At 44.0% G+C, this 25308-nt stretch overlaps 1 protein-coding gene across 2 annotated transcripts in view; it reads left to right on the top strand.

The window, feature by feature from the left end:
• Nucleotides 1-24264, top strand: part of IQCH (IQ motif containing H) — a 613153-nt gene extending 588889 nt beyond the window's left edge. For both annotated transcript variants that reach the window (XM_069222867.1, XM_069222866.1), the window contains exons 19-21: nt 21597-21658; nt 22369-22477; nt 23903-24264. In XM_069222867.1, coding sequence (XP_069078968.1) covers nt 21597-21658; nt 22369-22477; nt 23903-24004 — 273 coding nt within the window. In that variant the 3' untranslated portion in view covers nt 24005-24264. The remainder of the gene's footprint in view (nt 1-21596; nt 21659-22368; nt 22478-23902) is intronic.
• The last annotated feature ends 1044 nt before the right edge of the window (nt 24265-25308 follow it).

The following is a 25308-nucleotide window of genomic DNA, read 5'->3' as shown; positions in this document are numbered from 1 at the left end:
ACATGGTGGTCTGCTGTCTCCAGCAGGCCACCATCCCTGTGAGGACCGCCATTCGCAAGGGGGTCACAAATTGCGACCCACCTCATGATTATTCATGAGGTGGGCATTTGCGAAGCCCTTGCGAATTACAGATGGTGTCAGGGACACCATCCTACATTCGGATTTGCAACTCGCAATTTGCGGGTCGCAAATCTGAACCTACCTACATGTGGCCCCAAATTCTTAAAGAAAGTCACAAAAGTGCACCCGTGGTATATGTCGTACCCCTATAAAATATTTGTGAACTGTATTTTAGTATGGGTAAATACTCATGTGTAGATTTGCTCATGTGAAAATCTATTGACCATTTGCAAGTTAATTTTCCCTCCAGCCACTTTCTTCCCAACCCTGGAAGAAGTTCTAATTCTGCCATTGTCAGGAGTAAATGTCCAACCTTTCTTATTATGGGAAAATATTAGAGAGAAGCTGGTGAAAATCTTTAACACATTTAGGTTAGTAGGTTTGCAGACTCAAAGGCATTCCAGCCCTGGAACTATTGCTTACTGCTTCCTCCAGCCCCAGTATGCAGATCTGCAGAAAGGTGGCAAAATAAGGAAATTGCTACAGTAGGGACTGAAACTGCAAGTATTCAAGCCCTACTATGGTAGTAGCCCTGGCATAAACAGAGAGGCTATTATCGGAGCTCTTACATAATGAGATTGCTGCCATAATTTGGCGCCACACTACATGGCACCAAAGGGACAAGTAGATCTTTTTACAGGACAAGTAGATTTGAGAAGCAACCTGTCCCCTGGACAAGTAGATATTTTAATAAATTCCACACCCCTGGAAGTGTAAATAAAAATGCATGTCGAAGCCTAATTTTCTTTCCACAGGACTCAAGAATGAACCATGCTCTCATCACTTGGTCTCCTACAGTTGCCCAGGGAACAGATTTATGTGCCTCTAGGAGAAAAGGCACTTCTCTAGTATTGGATCTTTCATAGATTCACATGCTTGTATCATCCCCGTCATTGAGGTGGTAGTCCCATGGTACCTTTAAATATATGTAACAGTAAATGAACTACCCTAGGCCTTAATGCCAATGAACAGTCACTTATGTAGCCTATGTTCTTTTTAAAAAAAGAGCCAAACTTGAACTACAACCAATCAGGCGACAGCACCCTCTAGAACACCCAACAGAGGCTGATTCCCTCAGATTTTCTACCGCATCTTATGTGATGGGAGTCTCTCTGAGCTCTGCTCAGTTACTATACTTTCTCAGTGAACTCACAGGATACTTTTCTTTCAGAAACATCAGATTTTCACTGGACATTATGTCCCAACCAACTAAAAAAGCACTCTTCAGAATCTGTGACACCTGTGGGAAGAAAACACTTTATATTGATGACCCACACAAGAGGTGTATATACTGTCTGCATCCAGATCACAAGGTGAGAGATTGTAAAATATGTCACACCTTTACTGATAAGACTCCTAAAGACAGAGAAGGGAGACTATTAATATGGCTGCAGAGGCAAAAAGCAAAGGAGTGCCCTTCTTCTGATGAGAGTCAGACCTCGTCACAGGTTTCTCAATCTCTTAAAAGGCCTAAACCCAAAGAGAAACTTTGCTCAGAACCACCTAAGAAGGCACTTAAGAAATCCAAGCACCTTTCACTGGAGCAGCAGAAAGACCAGGAAAGTTATGCATCATCGACAGAAAGTCATTCAAAGGCCTTAAAAAGATTTTCTCAGAGGCCACAACTCCCATCTGTGAATAAAACACCTCCAAAAAGTGCTTCACAATCTGTACTGATGACAACAAAAATAAAGAAATTCCCTCTCGAGTCTGAAGAAAATCCCCTCGACGAGAGAACCATCTTATGACACTCGTTGACAATCGCATACACGATGACGACGACAGCCACGTTGAGGTTTACTACAGCGGTCTCTCCTGTGATTGTTATATCGTCACCACTATCGTCAACAATGATAATTTTAGCTAGATTATACAGAAGAACTCTATGGACAATGGCGGAGTCAGCGACGTTGGACCCGTCAGCTGGAGATCTGATGAGGACATATCCGTCGGCGAGGGACCTGTTTATGAGGTACACGACGACGAGGGATCTGTCGATGAGGGACTCATCCACAAATCCATTGTCACTGTGTCCCCTTTAATGAATATGATGTGGGTTAAAGCAATGGCACCTGGATACCCAAGTTTGTTTTTTGTATGCATGTACACTACTGACACTTCAGTCGACGACACCCTTAACGTTGGTGAGCGAATCACCGGCGAAGATTCGTGAAAAAACAAAATTGGGTCATTGTACCTAGGTTCCACCACCTTCTTTGTTTTTAACCTTGACAGGGGTTCCATCTTCATAATAAACGTCGGTCCTCTGGATCACCCTAGTCAATTTTAACAGCTTTTGCACCCATCTCACATTCTCGCACACCATGGGCAATAATTTCAAAAAGATCTCCAGCAAAGAGCCCCTTTGAGGGGCCTGTCAGGCATTGCAGTGCCGGCCTGATGAGGAGCATAGCCCAATGATGAAGCATGTCACCGGAAGGTGAGTGAGGGCTCTTGTTCCAAGTACAAAGTGCCTGCAGGGACCGGATGACTTATCCCTTAATTGGTAGTGAGGGTCCGCATTTCCTGTGGAATTGTGCATTCTTTTTTTGTTATTTTTACCATATCCTCCTCAACACCTTTTCGATGACAATTTCAAGATTCCAGCGTTCTCAAGATGGTCCTTCCTTATGGTATTCCCAAATTGTAAAGCAATTCCTCAAAGGTCTTTTTAGAGCGTTCCCTCTGGTTCGAAAACCTCCCCTGTTATGGCTTTTAAATATAGTGCTAGGGCAGCTTATGAAGCCGCAATTTGAGCCTATTCACAAGTCAGAATTAAAGTTAATTACTTGGAAAACATCACTTTTACTAGCTGTCCCATCAGCTAAGAGGGTGATTGACATCCAAGCCTTTACCATCAAAGACACTTTTCTTCAGATTACACTAAACAGTGTTATACTTCGAACAAATCCTAAGTATATACCAAAAGTTCAATCGGACTTCCATCTGAATGAACCAGTAATCTTGCAAATGTTTTTTCCAAATCCGCAAACAGACGCAGAAAATGTCCTACATTCGCTGGATGTGAAAAAATATCTAAAATTCTATCTACAAAGAACCCTTCAAATATGAAAAACAGGCCAAATGTTCGTAGTATATGGAGATGCAAAGAAGGGTTGCACTGTATCAAAACAGACCATCGCCAGGTGGATTGGATTGACTATACCGTTTTGTCATTCTCAGGTTGAAAAGCCCTTATGGAGCAAAGTTTTAGCCCATTCCACCAGAGCTGAAGCCACAACCGCAGCTCTATTTGCTGCAGTGCGTATACAACATATATGCCGGGCAGCAACATGGTCCAGTAGACACACGTTCCTGAAACACTACTGCCTGGATGAAGCCTATAAAACGGATATAGCTGTCGGACAAGCAGTGTTAAGACATCTATTCCACTAAAGTGAGCCTCTATTTTTCCCCACTTTCCACTTAATAGATATATTCTAAAGACTTGGCTAATAATATTGTTATTAACATTACTATGGTTATTAGTAGTAACTGTGATCATTATTATTATGGTTATTATGATTAAAGTTATTGTCAAGATGAAACGTACTGCTCGCTATTCTAATTCAAGCATGTGAATCTATGAAAGATCCAATACTGGAGAAAAAAATTGGTTACTTACCTGTGGTTCTCTAGTATTGGTATCTTTCATAGATTCACATGCCACCCACCCTCCTCTCCGTGGAGGCTGCCCTCAAATATGCAAGTATGTACTTCACACTCGTACTACAAAATCTGAGGGAATCAGCCTCTGTTGAGAGTGTTCTAGAGGATGCTGTTGTCTGATTGGTTGTAGTTCAAGTTTGGTTCTTTTAAAAAAAAAGAACATAGATAGGCTACATCAGTGATTGTCCATTGCCATTAATGCCTAGGGTAGATCACTTACTGCTATATATATTTAAAGGCACAATGGGACTTCCACCTCGACAACAAGAATGATTCAAGCATGTGTTTCTATGAAAGATACCACTACCGGAGAACCATAGTTACAGGTAAGTAACCAATTTTCATCTCCTTTTCAGTCATGCTAATTACACCTCAAATGCCAGCTCAGTGTGTGTTGTGGGTGTGACGTGAAATGGAATATTGCATGTCAGTCATCCCAGATAGGGTTAAACTGTTGCTCGGCAGCTATGGAAGCATGGCAACCCAAGTAGCCAAACCAGTTTCAGGAAGTTACTTGTTCCATGTAAATCTGCGTGCCTGGCAGGATGTGGCTATGGATTCTCTCAGGCAGTCTACAGTTCTTCACAGCAGCAAGCAGCAGCTACATACCGCTTTTCACATACACCAGAGGACACTATTCGCACCCCACATGGGTCCCCAAACACGAAGATCCAACCAAGTCAATATAAGCTTATTCAGATGGTAGGACACCAGTTAGGAGCAATTGAACAGCTTTTCCATGGGATGGTCAGTAGATCTTCTCCTAGGGTTTATTGTATTTGACAATTATCATCATGGTGATCATTCGTAGAATATTGAGATCTGTTGCTGCATGATTATAGCCACCCCTACATGATGGTGACCTAGCCTGGAATATCTTGGCAATCCTTGTCCTTATTATGACCTTCATCCCTGGTATGCAGGTATCAGCCCTACCATGATGGTGGCCATCTCTGGCAGATCGCTGATATCCCTGACACAAGGGCATACATAGTGGCATGATGATGGCCACCCCTTTCCCTTTAATCAAGAGAGCAGCCAGAAAATTAAAATACCCCTTACTATGAACCAAAGCGCTGATGGTACGAAGCAAGTGAGCCCAACCCTCCCTTGTTTCCTCCATCCAAGCATGTATCCATTCATGCTTTCACTATACCATGCACTTGCTTATGTCCACTATTTCACATTTACATTCTGTCATCCATTCATTCTCTCATCCATCATTTGATTTGTCACCATTCTATCCATCCATTGGCCATTCCATCCATCCTATCAACACATCCACATCCATCATCTATGCATGCATCCATCTATACCTCCATCCACCCATACACCCCTCATTTGACTTACTCATCCATCAATAAAGCCTTTTATCTATTGAGTGATCCTTTTGTCCATCCATCCATCCAGGATTGATCCTTTTGTCCATCCATCATCTCAGATTTCCATTTACTTTGCCATTGTGCATTCTATCAGATCTCTGTTTACTACGCCATCCATCCTCTCAGATTTCCATTTACTCTGCTGTCCTTTCACCCACCTATCCATCCTCTCAGATTTCCCTTCATTCTGCCATACTATCACTCTCCCACCCATGGATCCTCACAGATTTCCCTTCATTCTGCCATCCTTTCACTCTCCCACCTATCCATCCTCTCAAATGTCCATTTACCCTTCTTTCCGTTCACTCACTGATGAAATACATTCTCTCAGATTTCCATTTGCTCTGTTGTCCCTTCATTCCCATCCATCCTCTCAGATTTCCATTTACTCTGCCATTCTTTCAACCAACCACATATCCCTCTATCCATGTATCCATCCTCTCAGAGTTCCATTTTTTCATCCACCCATACATTAATTCATCCTCTCAGGTTTCCATTTTTTCTGTCATCCTTTCACCAACCCACTCATCCACCTTCTCAGAGTTCTGCTTACGCTGCTATTCTTTCACCCATTGATCCATACATCCTGCCATCGTTTCACCATCCACCCTCTCAGATTTCCATTTACTCTGCCATCCTCACACCTATCCATTAATCCATACTCTGTTTCCATTTACTGTCATTCTTTCAACCACTCATCCTCCCATCCTTGTATCAATTCATCCATACATTCGTTCACCCATTCATCCATCAATCTTTTCACCTATCCATCCTTTCACCCACCTATCATTCCAACCACTCATCTATCCACATCTATCCATCCTTTTACCCACCCATCCATCCTTTTATCCACTCATCCTTTCGCCCACCCATCCTTCCAACCACTCATCCATCCTTTCAACCAGCTATCTTTTCGCCCACTTATCCATCCATCCCTAGATCCTTTCATCCACTCAGCCATCCTTCCTTTCATACAAACATCTTTTCACCCACTTGTGTATTCACTCGCCCATCCTTCTTTCCCTTTTCTATCAACCCATCTGGCTTCCTTTTAGTATTAATAATGAGCATTTATCTGCCTTGTTGCAGATAAAAGAGGGCTATAAAGCACCTCACCAACTGTAGATGTTAAAGGGTATGGGGGTGTTACATCGCCCCTGCCTTGAATGATGGTAGGCAATCTGGTACGAAGGTGCCCATCCGTGGTGTCTGATTGCCATTCTTGATATATGATAGAAATCCTCAGGCATTTGAGGCTGAACCTGAGCTTGAGAATGGGAATGTGAGTAAATAACTGTCCATGAAGGATAGTAGTAAATGAGAGTACTTGTTGAAATATCATGCCTGTGTTTCAAGCATATGTACCAAAAATGTAAAGCTTGTATTTGATGGGAATATAGCAGAAGTTCCAGACAATGACAAGTTAATGTTAAAAACATGAGTGGTGCATTTGGCTTCAATGAAGAGCTAACACCGGAGGGCTAATTTGTGTATATTTACATCCTTTAATTTGTGGAAGATTAGTTAATGTACTGAAAATTAAAAGATGGTGTTTGAAGACAAAATATGAAATTTCTCAGAAAGTGTCAGGTTTTTGTTTATGGAAAAATACATATAACTAGGAATAACTTAAAAAGCTGTTGTTTGTGGACTAAATAAGTGCGCTTTTGGAAAATGTCAAGCAGGCAGATGGTTACTGAAATTATTTTGTTGATTAAAAACAAGCTATTTTTTTGTGCTAGATTGTGGGAGTTTCGGAAAAGTAGGCAAACTGCTACCGCATCTAAACATTTGTCATGTATTGTGTGAGAGAGCCCCTGTAAGCCTAGAATTGTCATCCTCATTTGCAGGCGTAGAATTAAAATGCGAAAACTCTGATGTGGATGACATTTCGACATGATCTTTAGAACGAGACTAAAACTCCTAATTTAAAAGTCCCCATGTGTTTTATGGGTCACCTAGAGCACATTAATTTATGGTTTGATGGTTTGTTAATTTTCATTAAAACAGCGTTGTTTGGTACTGGGGGCTTTCCATTTTCTCCTCTGTGGAATGCGTGTCTTCACCTGTATGAGATTAAATCCCCCTATTAAGCAATGAAAACTACATCCTCTAAGCACAAAACCTGTTTTAGTTCAAACCAGACGGTTGATACTGATTTACTGATTTTCCATGGGGAAGAGCAGGCGTTTTCTAAGGAAGCTCTTATCAACGTTTTGCCTTCCCCCGAAACCAACTATGGGATAGTTATATTCATCAAGGTCTGTGGCCTACAAAGAACCAATATATGATCCCTTCCTTTCATTAATTCTCACTCCGGTGTCAACGTGTACCCTCACATGCAGTAATACTTCGGATGAGGTAAACTCTGTAGCTACAGATAGAGTATGTCATTGATAACCGCCCCCACCCTACCAGCTGAATTATATCCTCCCCAAACTGCAGGATGTCATCTGTATCCATTACAGGTTCTTAGTTGATGCTGTTGTTACAGGAACGTTATAGTTAGTTTCTGAATTTACTCACACAAAACCAGAGAAATTCAGCAGTTATAGTTAGAGTTATTTCAAGTAACCTTAACTCGCGGCATAAGATAACTATAACTTGTGCAACTGCCATGCACAGTTTTTTCTTCAATAATTTGACTTCTAATGTTTCACTGATATTTTTATTGACGTTATAAAAGTTGTCATGAGTGCTGTAATATCTGCTTTAATTAGCTGCACATGACGTGGGCGCAAGAAATCAATCCCCTCCCCAAGCCGATTTCAGCCCCAGAGACCCCATTCCCAGGGGCCCACCTCTATTCAGTCAGGGAGAAGGACTGCGCAGCCCCCTTCCCCAGGCCGATTTTGCCAGGGGGCCCTCTTCCCTGTTGCCCAGCCTCATAATTTTATTTTTTTGGGAAGAGGGGGCCTTCCTGGGCTAATTTTGGCCTTGGGGATTCCATCCCACGGGGCCCGGCCATGTGTGCAATGGAACTGCAAGGGGAGTGTGAAGGCCCCTGCGGTTGCAGCCAGCTGCCTGCCTCCTGCAGGAGCCGGCATTGCTGTCGCATTGCTAAAGATGCAGCTCCTTGTCTGTAAGAGCAATTGTTTCCTATTTCCCAGCCTGCATGTCTGCAGGCAAGTAAACAGAGGAAACCTCTGCTCCCAGCATACGAGAGCTGTTTAACAGCTTTCGATTGCTCGGAGCGCAAATTTTGCTGTGACTTGGTGGAAGCTGTCAGCGCTCCCTCCAAGTCAGAGCAACTAGCTATGTCCTGGCATGGGCACCCTGGGGCATAGCAGGAGCCTGCCCTTGGGGGGGGGGGCTTCCCCAGGGCCATTATTGGCTTCATGCGGGGGGGGTGCGCAGCCCTGTACCCACCCCTTAAATGAAGCCCCAGGGAGGTGGCGTCCACGGGGCTGCAGGGGGCCACCTTACCCCCCCACTTTATTGTACTAAATTGCCCCAGGGAGGTGGCAGTCCCTGGGACGTTGGGGGAAGCCGTACAGGCCTCTCCAATATAAAATAAAGATTTTGCCCCAGGGAGGTGGTGGTACCCCTGGCACAGGGAGGCCACGCAGCCCCCTGCACATTTTTGTCTAATCAACCCAGGGGAGGTGGTGGTCCATGGGGCTAATATAATCCCAAGGAGGGGAGCCCGTGCACCCTCCTCCTTTCTCAGTCCTCCAATTCCCCGTGGACCTGGCCAACCCAGGGGCAAAAAAAAAGAAAGGGCAAGAGACAGCCCTTTAAAAAATAAAAAATAAAAAAATGTAGGAAAAATCTGCAGCTCCGGATCTGCGGATTTTTCAGTGATTTTTTTTTATACTACTTTTTAGCCCTGGCGGGGTCCGTGAGGGGCCCCTAGACCAAGTCTAAGGGCTCAGGGTGAATCTTTTTGTGGGACCCAGCTGAAGTCGAGTCCTAAGATGGCCAATCAGATATCAGCAGGGGTCAGTTGGATCCGTGGAGGATCCGAGTCCATAGACATCCATATTTTTTAAGCTTTTATTAATCCAAAACTACTGAACAGATTTACACCAAATTACAAAAAGCATTCTGGACCAAGTGCTAGCTTTCTGCCAAATTTGGTGTAATTCCTTCCAGTGGTTTGGGCTGTAGTCATGTTCAAAATCCCTATACGAAAATGCATGGAGAAAACATGTTTTGGGACCATCCCTTTTTCTCGGCCCCCACTTGACGGATCACTCCAAAGCTTTTGAAACATCAGCTGAACCACCTGAAGTATACGTTTTAAAAATGTTGTGAAGATTCGTGAAGCAGCGCCAAAGTTATTGGCAAAACCAAAAATACTCTTTATATGGAAACTAAGGGCCTAATTACGAGTCTGGCGGTCATAAGACCACCAGATTTGGGGTGGCAATCTGAACCACAGCTGCTGTGTTGGTCCCACCGCCACATTATGTCTCTGCTGCCGGGATCGGTAATCGCGACAGACTGACGACGGGTGCAAGTTGAAATCAGCCAGGGCGGCGCTGCACATAGCACCGCCTTGCTGATTACAACCTGGTTCTCCACCAGCCTTTTCATGGCGGTTTCACCTCCATGAAAAGACTGGCAGAGTATAGGTGCAGGGGTCCCCCTTCCCAGCACCCTTGTAATGCGCACTGTCTGCTTTGCAGACAGTGCGCATTGCGAGGGTGGGTGCTGGTGCCCCCTGTGGGCAACAGCATTGCCGTCGGCTCGATTACGAGTCGGCAACAATGCTGCTGCCATCAGCCCAGTGGGAAAGTCATAATGGGGCTGACGGGGAGGTCACCACTACAGTGGCGGCCACCCTGTTGGGAGTTTGGAGGATGGGTATTCCTGTCCACCAAACTCATAATTAGGCGCTAGGTCCTAACTATATCTACCTTCTGGTGCCCACCAGTAGGTTTATATATATGTTTAAAAGCTGTGTCTTTGACGATTTTACTGAATAGATTTCTGTATAATGTTATTATTTTTATTAAACACTTTTATTATATATTCACTAAGCATACTCTTTGAGGAGAAAATTACCTATTGGTATGTGGAGATTAATTCTGCAAATCGGGGTATAAAACTGAAAGGTGCGCAATGGCATACTATGTGATTATACTTTAGGAGTATTTGATATTTAAAGATGGTGCCCATTTTGGATTAAGAGATTAGGCATTGCGATGTATAGGTTGGGGTACGTGGATGTGGAAAGAGATGACGGACAACACATTTATATTGTGATGTTTTTGGTGTGAGGGATTGTCCAGTGGAAGACGTCTAGCCAAAATGCGTTGGTGTCCTGTTATGGGTGAAGCCGAAAATAAATGGATGAATTATTCCCGTATTGTCCAGTTGCCTAATTACAGTGCTGTAATGCTGTGAGCCTTTGCTTTGGTGCAGCTGCTTACGATGGGAGGACCTTCATCGACTTGGTGATATATATATATATATATATGTTCGATGGCATGTGCAGCTACAGATACACATGCTGTGCACATCCCGCCATCTGGTGTTGGGCTCGGAGTGTTACAAGTTGTTTTTCTTCAAAGAAGTATTTTAGAGTCACGAGATCGAGGGACTCCTCCCATTTCGGCTCCATTGCGCATGGGCGTCGACTCCATCTTAGATTGTTTTTTTTCCGCCATCGGGTTCGGACGTGTTCCATTTCGCTCCGGGTTTCGGTTTGGAAAGTTAGTTAGAATCTCGGAAAAATCGTCGGTATTGTTTGCGTTCGGTATCGGGTTAGGTATAACAGGTCGACACCGACCATTGAAGAGCTCCGGTGGCCCTTTGGGGTTTTTTCGATCCCCCGTCGGGGCCTGGTCGGCCCGGCCCGGCCACGTGTCTCTTCAAGGCTGATGGAACGGACCCCATTCCGCTTCTGCCCAAAATGCCATAACAAGTATCCATATACAGATCAGCATCTGGTCTGTAACTTGTGTTTGTCGCCAGAACACAAGGAAGATACTTGTGAAGCCTGTCGAGCGTTTCGGTCCAGGAAGACACTAAGAGACCGAAGAGCAAGAAGACTGCAAATGGTGTCGGCGCCGACAGGACAAGGGCGTTTCGAGGAGGAAGAAGAAACCTTCTACATCCAGGAATCGGACTCGGATGAGATCGATTCCGAAGAAACGCCGAAAACCGTGAGTAAGACGTCGAAACATAAAACTCACGAGAAGACCACAAAAGCCCAGGGGACGCCACCGCCAACAGGCCATGGCTTAACCCGAAAAATAGGTGACCGATCATCGGCACCAAAAAAGGGCACGCTGGTGTAGAAGTTATCCGACTCCGGTCGAGATATCGCCACACAGCAATCTCGGGCCTGAGATAGCGGCTCCGAGCAAGTTCGGCACCGAGACTGGGGCTCCGAAATAAGTCGGCACCGAGAGACAACGACGCCGACAATAAAAAAGGTTTCGTCGGAACCGAAAAAAGTAGCCAAAAAGGTTTCGATACCGAAACATCCGGCCTCAGAACCGAAATCAAGTTCCTACACAGAGAAACAAGGACTGTCCTCACAAATGAAAATACATAGATTTGGACAGGAATTGGAGACAATGGAGCCAGACTACACCCAAAGAAGGCTCCACATCCAAAAAGAAACGGGGAAGTTCAGCACTCTCCCTCCTATTAGAATGAAATGCAAACTTGCCTTCCAGGAGAAAGACAAGCAGCCACAGGCAAAGGTGGCTAAACAAGTAAGCCCGCCACCGTCTCCACAACGCTCGCTGCAAACATCACCGGTAGCCACTCCACCTATGATGCAATCCCCGACTCATACAGGGATGAGTCAAGATGACCCTGACGCGTGGGACCTTTATGATGCGCCAGTGTCAGATAATAGTCCTGACTGTTATCCAGCTAGACCGTCGCCACCAGAAGATAGTACAGCCTACGCACAGGTGGTGTCGAGGGCAGCGGCATTTCATAATGTCAGCCTGCATGCAGAGCCCATTGAAGACGACTTTCTATTTAATACACTGTCGTCCACACACAGCCAGTACCAGAGTCCTCCCATGCTACCCGGAATGCTAAAACACTCCAAACAAGTGTTTGAGGAGCCTGTAAAAGGAAGGGCCACTACTCCAAGAGTGGAGAAAAAATATAAACCGCCACCAACAGACCCCGTGTACATCACACCACAGCTAACACCGGACTCAGTTGTAGTAGGGGCAGCTCGCAAGAGAGCGAACTCACATACTTCAGGAGATGCACCACCTCCAGATAAAGAAAGTCGAAAATTCGACGCAGCAGGCAAAAGGGTGGTGGCACAGGCAGCAAACCAGTGGCGTATTGCAAACTCACAGGCTTTGTTGGCCAGATACAATAGGGCTCATTGGGCCGAAATGCAACACTTTATAGAACATTTGCCCAAGGAGTTCCAGAAGAGAGCACAGCAAGTAGTAGAAGAAGGACAGAGTATCTCCAACAATCAGATACGGTCAGCAATGGATGCAGCAGACACAGCTGCTAGAACTGTCAACACATCAGTGACAATAAGGAGACATGCATGGCTGCGTACATCAGGATTTAAACCAGAAATACAGCAAGCTGTGCTGAATATGCCATTTAACGGACAGCAGTTGTTTGGGCCGGAGGTGGACACTGCTATCGAAAAACTTAAGAAAGACACTGATACGGCCAAAGCCATGGGCGCACTCTACTCCCCACAGAGCAGAGGCACATTTCGAAAAACACAGTTTCGAGGGGGGTTTCGAGGGCAAAGCACAGAACCCACAACCTCACAAACAAGGCCCACTTATCAGAGCCAATATCTGCGGGGAAGTTTTCGGGGACAATATAAAGGGGGACAGTTCCAAAAAAGTAGAGTTAGGTTCCAAAGCCCCAAAACTTCTCAAAACAAGCAGTGACTTCCAAGTCACACATCCCCAACACATAACACCTCTGGGGGGGGGAGACTAAGCAAATTTTACAAACATTGGGAGGAGAAAACAACAGACACTTGGGTACTGGCAATTATCCAGCATGGTTATTGCATAGAGTTTCTCAAATTCCCTCCAAACATCCCACCGAAAACACACAATATGTCAAAACAACATATAGATCTTCAAGGACTGGAAGTTCAGGCATTGCTACAGAAAGAAGCAATAGAATTAGTACCAAACCAACAGAAAGGAACAGGAGTTTACTCTCTGTACTTTCTCATACCCAAAAAAGCCAAGAGTCTGAGACCTATATTAGATCTCAGAACATTAAATACCTACATCAAATCAGATCACTTTCACATGGTGACATTACAGGACGTAATCCCACTGCTCAAACAACAAGACTACATGACAACACTAGACCTAAAGGATGCATATTTCCATATACCGATACATCCTTCACACAGAAAGTACTTAAGGTTTGTATTCCAAGGGGTACATTACCAATTCAAGGTGTTGCCATTCGGAATAACAACTGCGCCAAGAGTTTTTACAAAATGCCTGGCAGTCGTAGCTGCACATATCAGAAGGCAGCAAATACATGTGTTCCCGTACCTAGACGATTGGTTAATCAAAACCAACACGCTAGAACGGTGTTCACAACACACAAAGTATGTCATAGAAACCCTCCACAAACTAGGTTTCTCAATCAACTACACAAAGTCACACCTTCTGCCGTGTCAAACACAGCAATACTTAGGGGCGACAATCAACACAGAAAAAGGGATTGCCACTCCAAGCCCACAAAGGGTTCAGGCATTTCACAATGTAATACAGGCCATGTATCCAAAACAAAAAATACAAGTCAAAATGGTGATGAAACTCCTAGGCATGATGTCCTCATGCATAGCCATTGTCCCAAACGCAAGGTTGCACATGCGGCCCTTACAACAGTGCCTAGCATCACAATGGTCACAGGCACAGGGTCAACTTCTAGATCTGGTGTTGGTAGACCGCAAAACATACACCTCGCTTCAATGGTGGAACAGTATAAATTTAAACCAAGGGCAGCCTTTCCAAGACCCAGTGCCACAATATGTAATAACGACAGATGCCTCCATGATAGGGTGGGGAGCACACCTCAATCAACACAGCATCCAAGGACAATGGGACACTTAGCAAAAACAGTTTCACATAAATCACTTAGAACTATTGGCAGTATTTCTAGCGCTGAAAGCATTTCAACCCATAATAAGCCACAAACACATTCTTGTCAAAACAGACAACATGACAACGATGTATTACCTAAACAAACAGGGAGGGACACACTCAACACAGTTGTGTCTCCTGGCACAGAGAATATGGCATTGGGCGATTCACAACCACATTCGCCTAATAGCACAATTTATTCCAGGAATTCAGAATCAGTTAGCAGACAATCTCTCTCGGGATCACCAACAGATCCACGAATGGGAGATTCACCCCCAAATACTGAACACTTACTTCCACAGTTGGGGAACACCACAAATAGATCTATTTGCAACAAAAGAAAACGCAAAATGCCGAAACTTCGCATCCAGGTACCCACAAGATCAGTCTCAGGGCAACGTGTTATGGATGAGTTGGTCAGGGATATTTGCTTACACTTTTCCCCCTCTCCCACTCCTTCCATATCTGGTAAACAAGTTGAGTCAAAACAAACTCAGACTCATACTAATAGCGCCAACATGGGCAAGACAACCTTGGTACACAACACTACTAGACCTCTCAGTAGTGCCGCATGTCAAACTACCAAACAGACCAGATCTGTTAACGCGACACAAACAACAGATCAGATACCCAAATCCAGCATCGCTGAATCTAGCAATTTGGCTCCTGAAGTCCTAGAGTTCAGACACTTAGACCTTACACAGGAATGTATGGAGGTCATAAAACAAGGTAGGAAACCTACCACTAGACATTGCTATGCAAATAAGTGGAAAAGATTTGTTTATTACTGCCATAATAATCAAATTCAACCCTAACACGCATCTGCCAAAGACATCGTAAGATACTTACTACATTTGCAAAAGTCAAAGCTAGCTTTTTCTTCCATTAAGATACATCTTACCGCAATTTCAGCTTACCTGCAAATTACGCATTCAACTTCACTATTTAGGATACCAGTCATAAAAGCGTTTATGGAAGGCCTAAAGAGAATTATACCACCAAGAACACCACCAGTTCCTTCATGGAACCTCAACATTGTCTTAACACGACTCATGGGTCCACCTTTTGAGCCCATGCACTCTTGTGAAATGCAATACTTAACATGGAAAGTTGCATTTTTAATTGCCATCACATCTCTAAGAAGAGTAAGTGAGATTCAAGCATTTACCATACAAGAACCATTTATTCAAATACACAAGCATAAAGTAGTTCTACGGACAAATACTAAATGTTTACCAAAAGTCATATCACGGTTCCACTTGAATCAAACAGTAGAATTACCAGTGTTCTTCCCACAGCCAGATTCTGTAGCTGAAAGAGCACTACATACATTAGACATCAAAAGAGCGTTAATGTACTACATTGACAGACCAAAAATAATTTGAAAAACAAAACAATTATTTATTGCTTTCCAAAAACCTCATACAGGAAATCCAATTTCTAAACAAGGCATTGCAAGATGGATAGTTAAGTGCATTCAAACCTGTTATCTTAAAGCAAAAAGAGAACTGCCTATTACACCAAAGGCACACTCAACTAGAAAGAAAGGTGCTAACATGGCCTTTCTAGGAAATATTCCAATGACCGAAATATGTAAGGCAGCTACATGGTCTACGCCTCATACATTTACCAAACACTACTGTAGATGTGTTAACGGCACAACAAGCCACAGTAGGTCAAGCAGTACTACGAACATTGTTTCAAACAACTTCAACTCCTACAGGCTGAACCACCGCTTTTGGGGAGATAACTGCTTACTAGTCTATGCACAGCATGTGTATCTGCAGCTACACATGCCATTGAACGGAAAATGTCACTTACCCAGTGTACATCTGTTCGTGGCATATATATTTTCCATATATATACCAAACGTCTGTATTATTTCACGTACTTAAACTATTTGAACCACTGCAGAATTATGTCTTGTTAGCCAGTTTATTAGGAAAATTGTACTTTAAAGTGCACCTATTAAGCTTATTTTACATTTTTTGAAGGGGAGAACCCATTCTGAGAACGAGAGAAAAGAGTTGTTGTTTCTCACTACACTATCTGTTATTAGACTTTTTCATGAGTTCCCTGTTAAAACAGCTTGTAAAAATTTACAACCTTAGCCATTTTTGCATTAAATTGCATCATTTTACCCCATTACTCCCAAACTTTCCTGGGAGAGAATCCCTTTGAACCATTGAATAAGGAGGTGTGTTTTCTTGCTTGCGTCATTGAAGTTTGATCCAAGGATTAGCCTCCAACATTTGAGAGTTCCTCAACAAGCACTGATGGATCCTTGGTGTACCACAGCTTTACAGGAAGAGATGGGGATTTTGAGGATTCCATCTGGATGAAATGGAAGCAGAAGTAAAGGAAGTCCCAGAAATCAGCCCACTGCGTGCTCTCCTATGTCAATAGGTTGATTTTGGGATTGGGACCTGGTGTGGTAGATAGAGGAGCCTAGACAGATCAAGCTCTGTAGGTGGCTGGCCACAGTGTCCTGTGATAAACGTGGTAGGTGGAGCGGTGTTTTGTAGCCAATGATTGGTACATAAAATGACATGTTGTTTGTGTGTTTTAGGGGAAGTCGAGGGGGTGAGAAGTGCCTGAAGGGATACGTTTTGGGGAAAAAAGCAGGGTGAGATTGCTACACCGATGCCTGTATTGTGTGTTTGATCAGTGCATTGCAGGTCTAGTCCCCAGGTATCTGTTCAACCAAGATTCCCTAAAACTACAATTGCATATGAAACTCTCCACATAGACATCAATCAGTGAGAGCGGTGTTGGACTGGTAGTATGTACTCCATGGATGTATTCAGGGCATCACTGTGAGAAGTGCAGCTTCCAACAGATGTAGTGTTTTCGGAGTAACTGGGAATCCAGGAACATTTGATGAAAGGCAAATAAGTGCCTTTAGACCTTAACTTTGATCCTTTACTTACACGGTGGCCTGAGCCTTTCAGTCAGTGCTAAGGCTGCAGTAAAATTGCGTGCGTGTATGGTCCTCCAGAAAGATGACAATTTGAGGATATTGGAACCCATGTAAACCCCTCTGCAAACTTATCATACAACCCTCCATAACTAATTTAACACACTGCCCACCAGCAGCTGCTTCCCAGCTGCCCACTGAGCCCAAAGATCAGTTTGCCCTCCAATGCCACTCCTCATCTAACCCACCATTTGCATCTCAGTTAAGACTGCCTTTCAGCGTGCATCTTTCCAGTCGGGTGGGTAAGAATGACACTCAAACACATTATCCATTCAACTTTGAATGTTTCACTCAGTTTCCTAAATTTTTAAAACCTACAAGGTAGGTATTAACTTATGGAATAGTCTTGATTTGTACTTACAAAGGTAAAAGCCCCCTGTGAGGTCAAGACCTTTGTAGAGAAATCATTGGCCACTGGCCTCTGTTCTCTCACTTAAACTCCCTGCTACTTGTCACAGTTCAGACTAGAATGGCAAAGTTCCCTTGCTGCTCCTTCACTCTTCCATTTCTCTTCTCTCCACCCTTTTTCTCCTTTTTCCTGCCTTCCCCTTCATTCAACTCTATTTGCTTTTCTTTTTCTTTTGAATTTTGTCACTCGTTGCCAGTTCTTTGTGTATATTTCCTGTTCCATGTGGAAAAATTTAGCTGATTTACCCACAAATCATCCTGTTGACCGCTGCTGTGAGTATATATATTTACATGTTAAGAGTAATAATTTGTACATATTTACATAATATATTGTATTACAGCATTTATGTATAGCACTTACCCCCTATATGGGCTGCTGAAGCGCGTGTGTAAATGGGAAGCACGCTAGACCATGTTGGGTGTATTGTAGGAAGGAAGTTGCAATTGTTTTGATACTATGTGGGAAGTGTTTCCATGCCATGAGTGATGACCACCGAGGTGCGGTTATCATGTTATGGGACGCAGCGTGGGGCAATGTGTTGGATGATGAAGTGTGAGAGACAGACATGTAGTTTATGGTTTTCAGTGTGCTGGTAGCTTTGTACAGCTCTGCAGGTCCCTTTATGGTGATTCATATTATATAGGCGGTCATTATGAATATGGCGGTCCAGAGTGTCATGCCGTCGGTGGCAGTAGTTACCGCCACCGGCATGGCGGTCCAAACTGACATATTTTGTTCATGGCAAGCCAGCCACAGGCGGAACTCCGCCACCGCCAGGCTACCGCCGCCAGGCAGCCTGGTGATGACGGAGTTACTTATCCGACAGGGCAGCGCTGCAAGCAGTGCTGGCCGCTGGATAATGTACCTGTTTTTCCCCAGCCTTTCCCTGGCGGTTTAGCTCACCAGGGAAAGGCTGGCAGAATGGGTGCCCCAGGGCCCCCCGTGCCCAGATCCCTCGCGCATGTCACTGCCTGATTTACGGGCAGTGATATGCATTACAGCTGCTGTTGCACCCGCTGCACTGCTACATTGCCGCAGAGCCGGCATCAATGTACAAGCCCGCCGGCCCAGCGGAATGTTGTTTATGTGGCCGGCGGGGTATTGAACACACTGGCTGTCTTTTTTAGACCACTGGCACCAAACTCGCCGGGATTTCCCACTGAGTTCATAATGAGCATGTAGTCTTCTCAGCTAGTTACTGCACTGGGTTGTCCAATCTGAGATTTTATGTATAGTTGAAGTCATGGGATGGCTAGTTGGAGAGAGAAAGAAGTAGAGAGATCTGTTGAAATGGGCATTTTTATTATAATTCCATATCTGAGTGTCTTTATGGTATGTTAAGAAGCAGTCAGATTGTACAGATGTTTGGCACCTGCAGTTGTGGACTATAGTAAAGCCCTCCAAATTGTCAACCAGTGTATGACAGATCTCTTCAGTTATTCCATGTCTGTTGATTTGGTGATGGTTGTGTTTTTGGCTATACAGTGCTGGTGATAGACAACCCTCATAGCAGATATGTCTTATGTGAATTTAAGAGGTATACGTTATAATGAAATGAGTGTTATGGTTGAAGTATTATTGTGGGTCATTACTGTTATATAAGCAAGTACATAACGATTTAATGCCACAGCAAACCATAGGTCAGCACTTCTTAGCTTACCTGCAAATCGAAACCAGTCTGCTGGTTGAGTTGTTCAGAATTTGTGGGTTGTAAGATGAGGATTACACCTGAGGGTGTGATTGTTTCCTGGGCTCTATTCCCGGGATGTGGGAGATGTAGCTATCTAGGAAATAGCTGTGATTTCAGCTAACTTTTGAAGTGCATATGCTCCTGGGTACATGTAATGTTGGCTGACAGTGAGTTCCAGAACTTGGCGGTTTGTACTTAGAAAGCAGTGCCTTCTATGAATTTCCTATGGTAAAGTGGTATGTTAATAACGGGTCAAGCCTATGGTGCAGTGTTCTGTTTCCTTTGTATTGCTTTAACTTAACTTGTAGGTATAGCTCTCCGGACAATGCAGAGTGCCTTGAACATTGCCCTTCTAGCTAGAGGTAGCCAGTGGAGCGATTGCAGGACTGGAGTCATGTATTCTCTTGGGTGGAGGCAGAGAAGAAGCCTTGCAGCAGCACTTTGGATGATATGCATTTTGCATGTGATGAATGCGGATGCACAGAGGTCAAGCTGGGCGATTACTAGTGTGACAATGGCTTGCTGTCCCATAGGAAGATGCAATGTAGTGTTTTAATTGTGTAGAAGGCACTCTTTGTGACATTGCGAGCATGTGGTATCAAGGATAAGTCTGACTTCATGGTTACTCCTAGGTTCTCTTGATGTTGTTGGATAGGCTTAAAGTTCCGAAGGCCATATGACAGTAGGCTGGTACTTTCGCCATTGCCCTCAGGTCATAATCTCTGTCTTTGCAGTATTGAGCTTTAGATGGTTATTCATATTCATTATCCACATGTTTATGGCACGAAGGCAGTCTTCAAATTGTGTACCGTAGAGGTCTTCGCAGCTGTCCATTTTTTAAATGATTTGCGTTGCATCTAAATAGTTGTAAAAGGTGAGGTTCTATGATTTAACCTGAATTGGTAAGGGGGTTAAGTAGTTGTTGAAATGTAGAGGAGCCATGATGGACCACTGAGGAAGGCCAGTTTTGTGTGTAAGGAGGTGATGTAAAATGGGGTAGCTATACTACACTTTGTAAGATGAGAAGCAATCCGTTTTAGAGTGTTTCCACAGATTTCGAGATTGGGGAGTCTTTACAGTAGTTTGTGTTGGTGGAGATTGTCAAATTCAGCTGATAATCCAGACGTAACAAGGCAGCTACTCCGTTTTTGTCCACTGTGGGTTTTAAATCATCCCAGGTGAATATGATGGCTGGCTCTATGCCTCTGCCTGGGTAGAAACGAAACTATTAGTCCGACAGTAATCCATAGACATCGGTAAAGTTAAGAGTGTTGAGTAAACACTGCTCTCTCAAAAACATTTTTTAAGAATGGTCCATTTGACATGTGCCTGTAGGTTGCTGGGTCAGATGTTTTTTCTTTTTGAAGAGAGGTCTAATGTAGGAGGTTTTCAGCTCAGGTGGGGCTTAACCTAGTTCAAGGGACTTGTTCAATAGGCATCTGGCTACCTCCCCTGCACAGGATGAGCGAAAGATATCCTAAAAGAGTTTTGGTAGTGCTGGGTCTGAAGGTGATCCTGATGGTCTGGCAACAATGATAATATTGAGGGAATCTTTTGTGGTAGGGTATTGAAAGCATGCATTGATGGATGATTATTGTTGTCTCTTTATGGTGGTTAGGTCGTCTGGTGTTGCCTGTGTACTCCTTGAGGTCATTTTCAATGTTTTTCAGTTTTTTAGATCAACTCATTGGAGATTTATTTCATCACATAATTCTTTTGAACCTGATGTTTCTGTGTTTAGGCCCTCTGGATTGTGGAATTCTGTTAGCATTTTATGTCGTTCTTTAGAAGGTCAGTCTGCTTCTGTTATGCACATGCATTAGTGGTGTCTTTGTGGTTCTGATGGCTGTTTTGTGGGCTCTGTTTTAGTGCATATGTTGGTGGCAAACATGGGAGGTATGTGTTTTTTGGCATGCCTTTTGGCTACTATAGTGATAGCTATGCTTTACGTTTTGGTTGCATTTCCTAGAGTAGAAATATCTGTCTTCCATGGCTTCTCCACTATTTCTATATATTATTTGTGGGCCCTCATTATGCATTGTTATTTCATCGACCATAACAGAACTAACATGCTATTTATGCATATCTATTGTTATCCTTTGCTGTTTTTTCTTCCTTTAAAATATTTAATTAGACATTTACAATTTTGTTTAAAAAATGATGAAACTTGCCCACTGGGTTGGTGCCACTTTAGTGCCGGGTACTACTCGTGATTGCTCCTGGCACATTCTTCCCATCTTTTCAGTCACTCTTAAGTTGACATGTTTTTCTGTTTTGACAGGAGAAACAGGGAACTATCTTTATACTGTATGAAAACCGCAGGAGGCAGCGTCTGGGAATGCTGTAAGTATGGAGCTGCACTCTCCAGTTACCCAGTCATGTTACTGTGAGGCCTGCAGAGTATGGGCACGCAGGGCTCATGCTCTTCTTGAGACTCTCTCTATCTCCATTTCTCTCTGTTAACCACACATATTGCCCATTCTTTGTGCCAATCTTCAGCTGTTTGTCCACATCCTTCTTTCTGCCCATCTCTGATTCTGCATATCTATGTCCCATCTATTTCTTATGTTTACTGCCCTATCTCAGCCTTTCCATCTCTTTGTCCATCTATCTCGGCCTTTCCATCTGGCTTTCCATCTATCTCTGCCTTTCCATCTTTCTGTCCATCCATCCCTCCCTATCTCTCCCTGTTCGGAAATACTTGTCTGTGCACAACTCATGGCCCTTTTGTTTATACCCCAAGCCTCTGCCCAGCCAGTACATGTTCATAGGGAAGAGGATGTAACGGCCAAAGCTGCCGACCTAAGAGCTGGGGATCCAGGTTCCAGTCTTTGTGTCGGCTCAACATCCTGTGATCAGGGCAATTCACTTAATCTCCCTGTGCCCAAGGAAAGCACCTGGATACACTCAAGAGTGATTAGCAGCGCTATACAATTCCAAGTATTATTATTAATATTATTAGTTGTGAGGAGGTGGTCACTTCAATGAGACGGGGGATGTTTGTGACACCTGGAAAGGATCACTGGGCACTGCCTCTCTGATTCTCATTCCAGGACTATCGGAGAGGACCTCACTGGGACACTCATGACGTTTGCCCGCAATCTATACATCATCCATCAAGAGATCTCGGCCCCTAACATGCAGGGAGAAAGCAACTTTAAGGTGAGTTTTTCATTTCCAGCCATTCTGGTCAGTCGATATAATAGTCGCCGTCTAGGAAAACTTGGAAATTGTCTGACATCCCACTGCCTAAAAATACTGCTAGGAATGGGGATGAAACTGAGGTGGCCCTTTTCTGATTCAGACAGGCATGATTTGGCTATGGAAACGGGTGGCAGATTCATGGCAACCAGAGTCCTGGTCAGACAGGCCTGATTGAGTCAAGGGTGTGGGGTGGGAATTGGGAGGTGCAGGAGTGGGGTCTTCTGAGCCCTGCAACCCTGTTAAAGAAGGGCCTCTGTTCCAGGAACTTTGATACTGCAGACTGGCTGATCTTGTAATCCAAAGTTAAGGTGTGAGGTTCTTAACTCATACTGTCAGACATGACCTAGTAAAGGTTTGGGGTGTTGTTAATTCTTGATAAACTAAAATATGATCCTGAGAACTGACATTAACAGATAGGCCTTGCGTTAAGGCGTTTTAGGGAATAAAGGAGGCAGATCATCTTTAACCCTAATCTAAGAGCTTCTCCTTTCATGCTCTGGGCAGAACAAATGATGTGGATCTTTGTAGGGGAGAAGAGCACTGGTGTAGCCCATACTATTACCAGATGATTCCATGTCAATGGGACACCTCTTTTCTGTTCCTAGGCATGTCATTGTTATCAGGTGTGTTAGTTCTTTTTGTTCAAATAAAATGAAGCAAGACTTCAACTCCCAGAATTCACTGATAATGTTAAATCAAAACCCAGAATTGGAAAAGTTGTGTCCCTGTGATGGATTCATCTGGTCACCATAGTTGTGCAGAAAAATGGGACCACTATTAAAAATAGGTATGGTGTGATCACTAAAATGGGCCCTAGTGCTGATGGTGACTAGCATGTTCTTTAGTTTGGTTCCATTAGGTAAATTCAGGGCTTAATTTGAGCTGGTGGTTTCCGGTGCTTGGCAACAGCACTTAATTGGTAACCGACACCTAGGACATTCTGCCACATGGTGGGGCTGTTTGTTCAATTTAGAGATTAGCACAACAACCATTGTTAATTAATACAATATACATTAAAAATGACTAGCACTTGCTACCCAAGCCATTCTTATGCCTTTGGGGGCCTGGAATAGTCTGAACTGTCACATGTGTAGGAGTTTGGTGGTTAGAGGTTATGTTGGTACTGCCATTGGCAGCGCTTGCAGTGGCAATGGCTGGTGCAATCTGCTGTGGCCTCCTGGCAAGGGCCCTGTCACTAATTTTGTTACAAATTAAGCACTGGGCAAAGTGCCCCAGGGATAATCTGGCAGGCCAGTGCTTTTGTAACACCATGGGGGCTTGGGCAGCATCCACCCTAGGGCTAGATTATATATATGCCTCAAGAAGGCTCCCTCTGGCAGCCCAATATGCTCTTACCTACCATGTTTCCCTCTCCTGCCACAGGACGCAGTGCGTGACATCGAAAACATCCTGGGCGTCACAGAGGAGAACAAACTCCAGTTTGAGCGCGAGAGAGCACTCATTACCAAGGAGGTGCCAGGCTAACTGATGCCAGCTGTGAGGTACAGAGAGCAGCAGTCGAAACGCCACGGAGGAGATGCCATTGAAAAAGTGTGCTCTGATATAGCTATCCGCTCCTGGGACATGCAACAAACTGCAACTTTTTGTGGCCTGGAAAGATCCAGGTCGAACGTGACCAAACAGTGTTTAGCGTCGTGTGAATGTGCCATGACTGTACTGTTGATTACTTTGTTACTGAAAATGATCTTAATAATACCTGTGCTTTAATATAGCGCACAATTCTCCCTCTGGGTGTCAAGGCACTTTATAATGTTTGTAATATTATTGGTGTTGCGCAGCAGACTTGTTTTTATATAGCAGTAACATGTTATTTTACTTCACAGAGCTCTGAGACACTGTAAGCATCCAGAAATGCCAAAACAAAGCGCTATTCAGAAGGTTGAGCATCATGTGCCAAAGAGCACACGATGGGAGGAGATACTTTGTCCCTGGTGGACCCCGATTCACTCTTGGTGCACCCTAAAACGCTCCAAATGGCCGTGTTCTGTGTTCAACGGCATGAGAGCAGGAAAAGCTTCAGATAAGGGTGGCATTACCTCTAAGGGTCCTTTCAGTGCAATTGCTTACCCCGGAATCTAGTCAGCACGCAAGTTTGCTTCTGGAGGTCAGCATGGCCAGATATGGGACTGGGATCACATGAGGCCGGAGTTGAGCTTATATATATATATATACCCCAGCGGCCATCATCATTAGGTAATTATAGTTAGGACCTAGTTTCAATAGAAAAAGATTTTTTTTTTTACTTGCCTATATCTTTGGTGCTGTTGGATGACTCTTCATAAAATTTTCAAAAAACATTTGCAAGTCACAGCAGCTGCTGACTGAAAAGATTCAGGGTGATCAGTCACACAGGGAGCCGAGAAAAAAGGGGGGACCCAAAATACTTTTTCTACATTCATTTTTCCACAGGGATTTTGAACAGCGATAGCGCCAAAACTACTAGACCGAATTACACCAAATTTGACAGAAACGTAGGTCCTGGTCCAAACAGCAACCTTTTTGTGATTTGGTGTGAAGCTGTTCAGTGCTTTTCTTATAATTAACTGGAAAACAAAATTCTATATATAGGGACGCAGACTCGTCATGACTCCAACGCGGAGCGTCCTGAATCCGCTTGTAAGTCGGAGCAGTGTGATGGACTGGCCGCAAGCTGTTAAGAAAGTTGCAGCTGCCACTTTACCGACCGACAATGGTTCTAGGGGATGGATTTTCACTGAGAAATAAATAGAAGGGGTCAGGGTCGAGGTACTCTGACCCCACTGGGGTAA

This window comes from Pleurodeles waltl, chromosome 3_1, assembly GCF_031143425.1.
Source record: "Pleurodeles waltl isolate 20211129_DDA chromosome 3_1, aPleWal1.hap1.20221129, whole genome shotgun sequence".
In the NCBI taxonomy this organism is placed as follows: Eukaryota; Metazoa; Chordata; class Amphibia; order Caudata; family Salamandridae; genus Pleurodeles; species Pleurodeles waltl.
The sequence above is the reverse complement of the archived record's forward strand: the minus strand, read 5'-3'. Positions and strand labels throughout refer to the sequence as shown.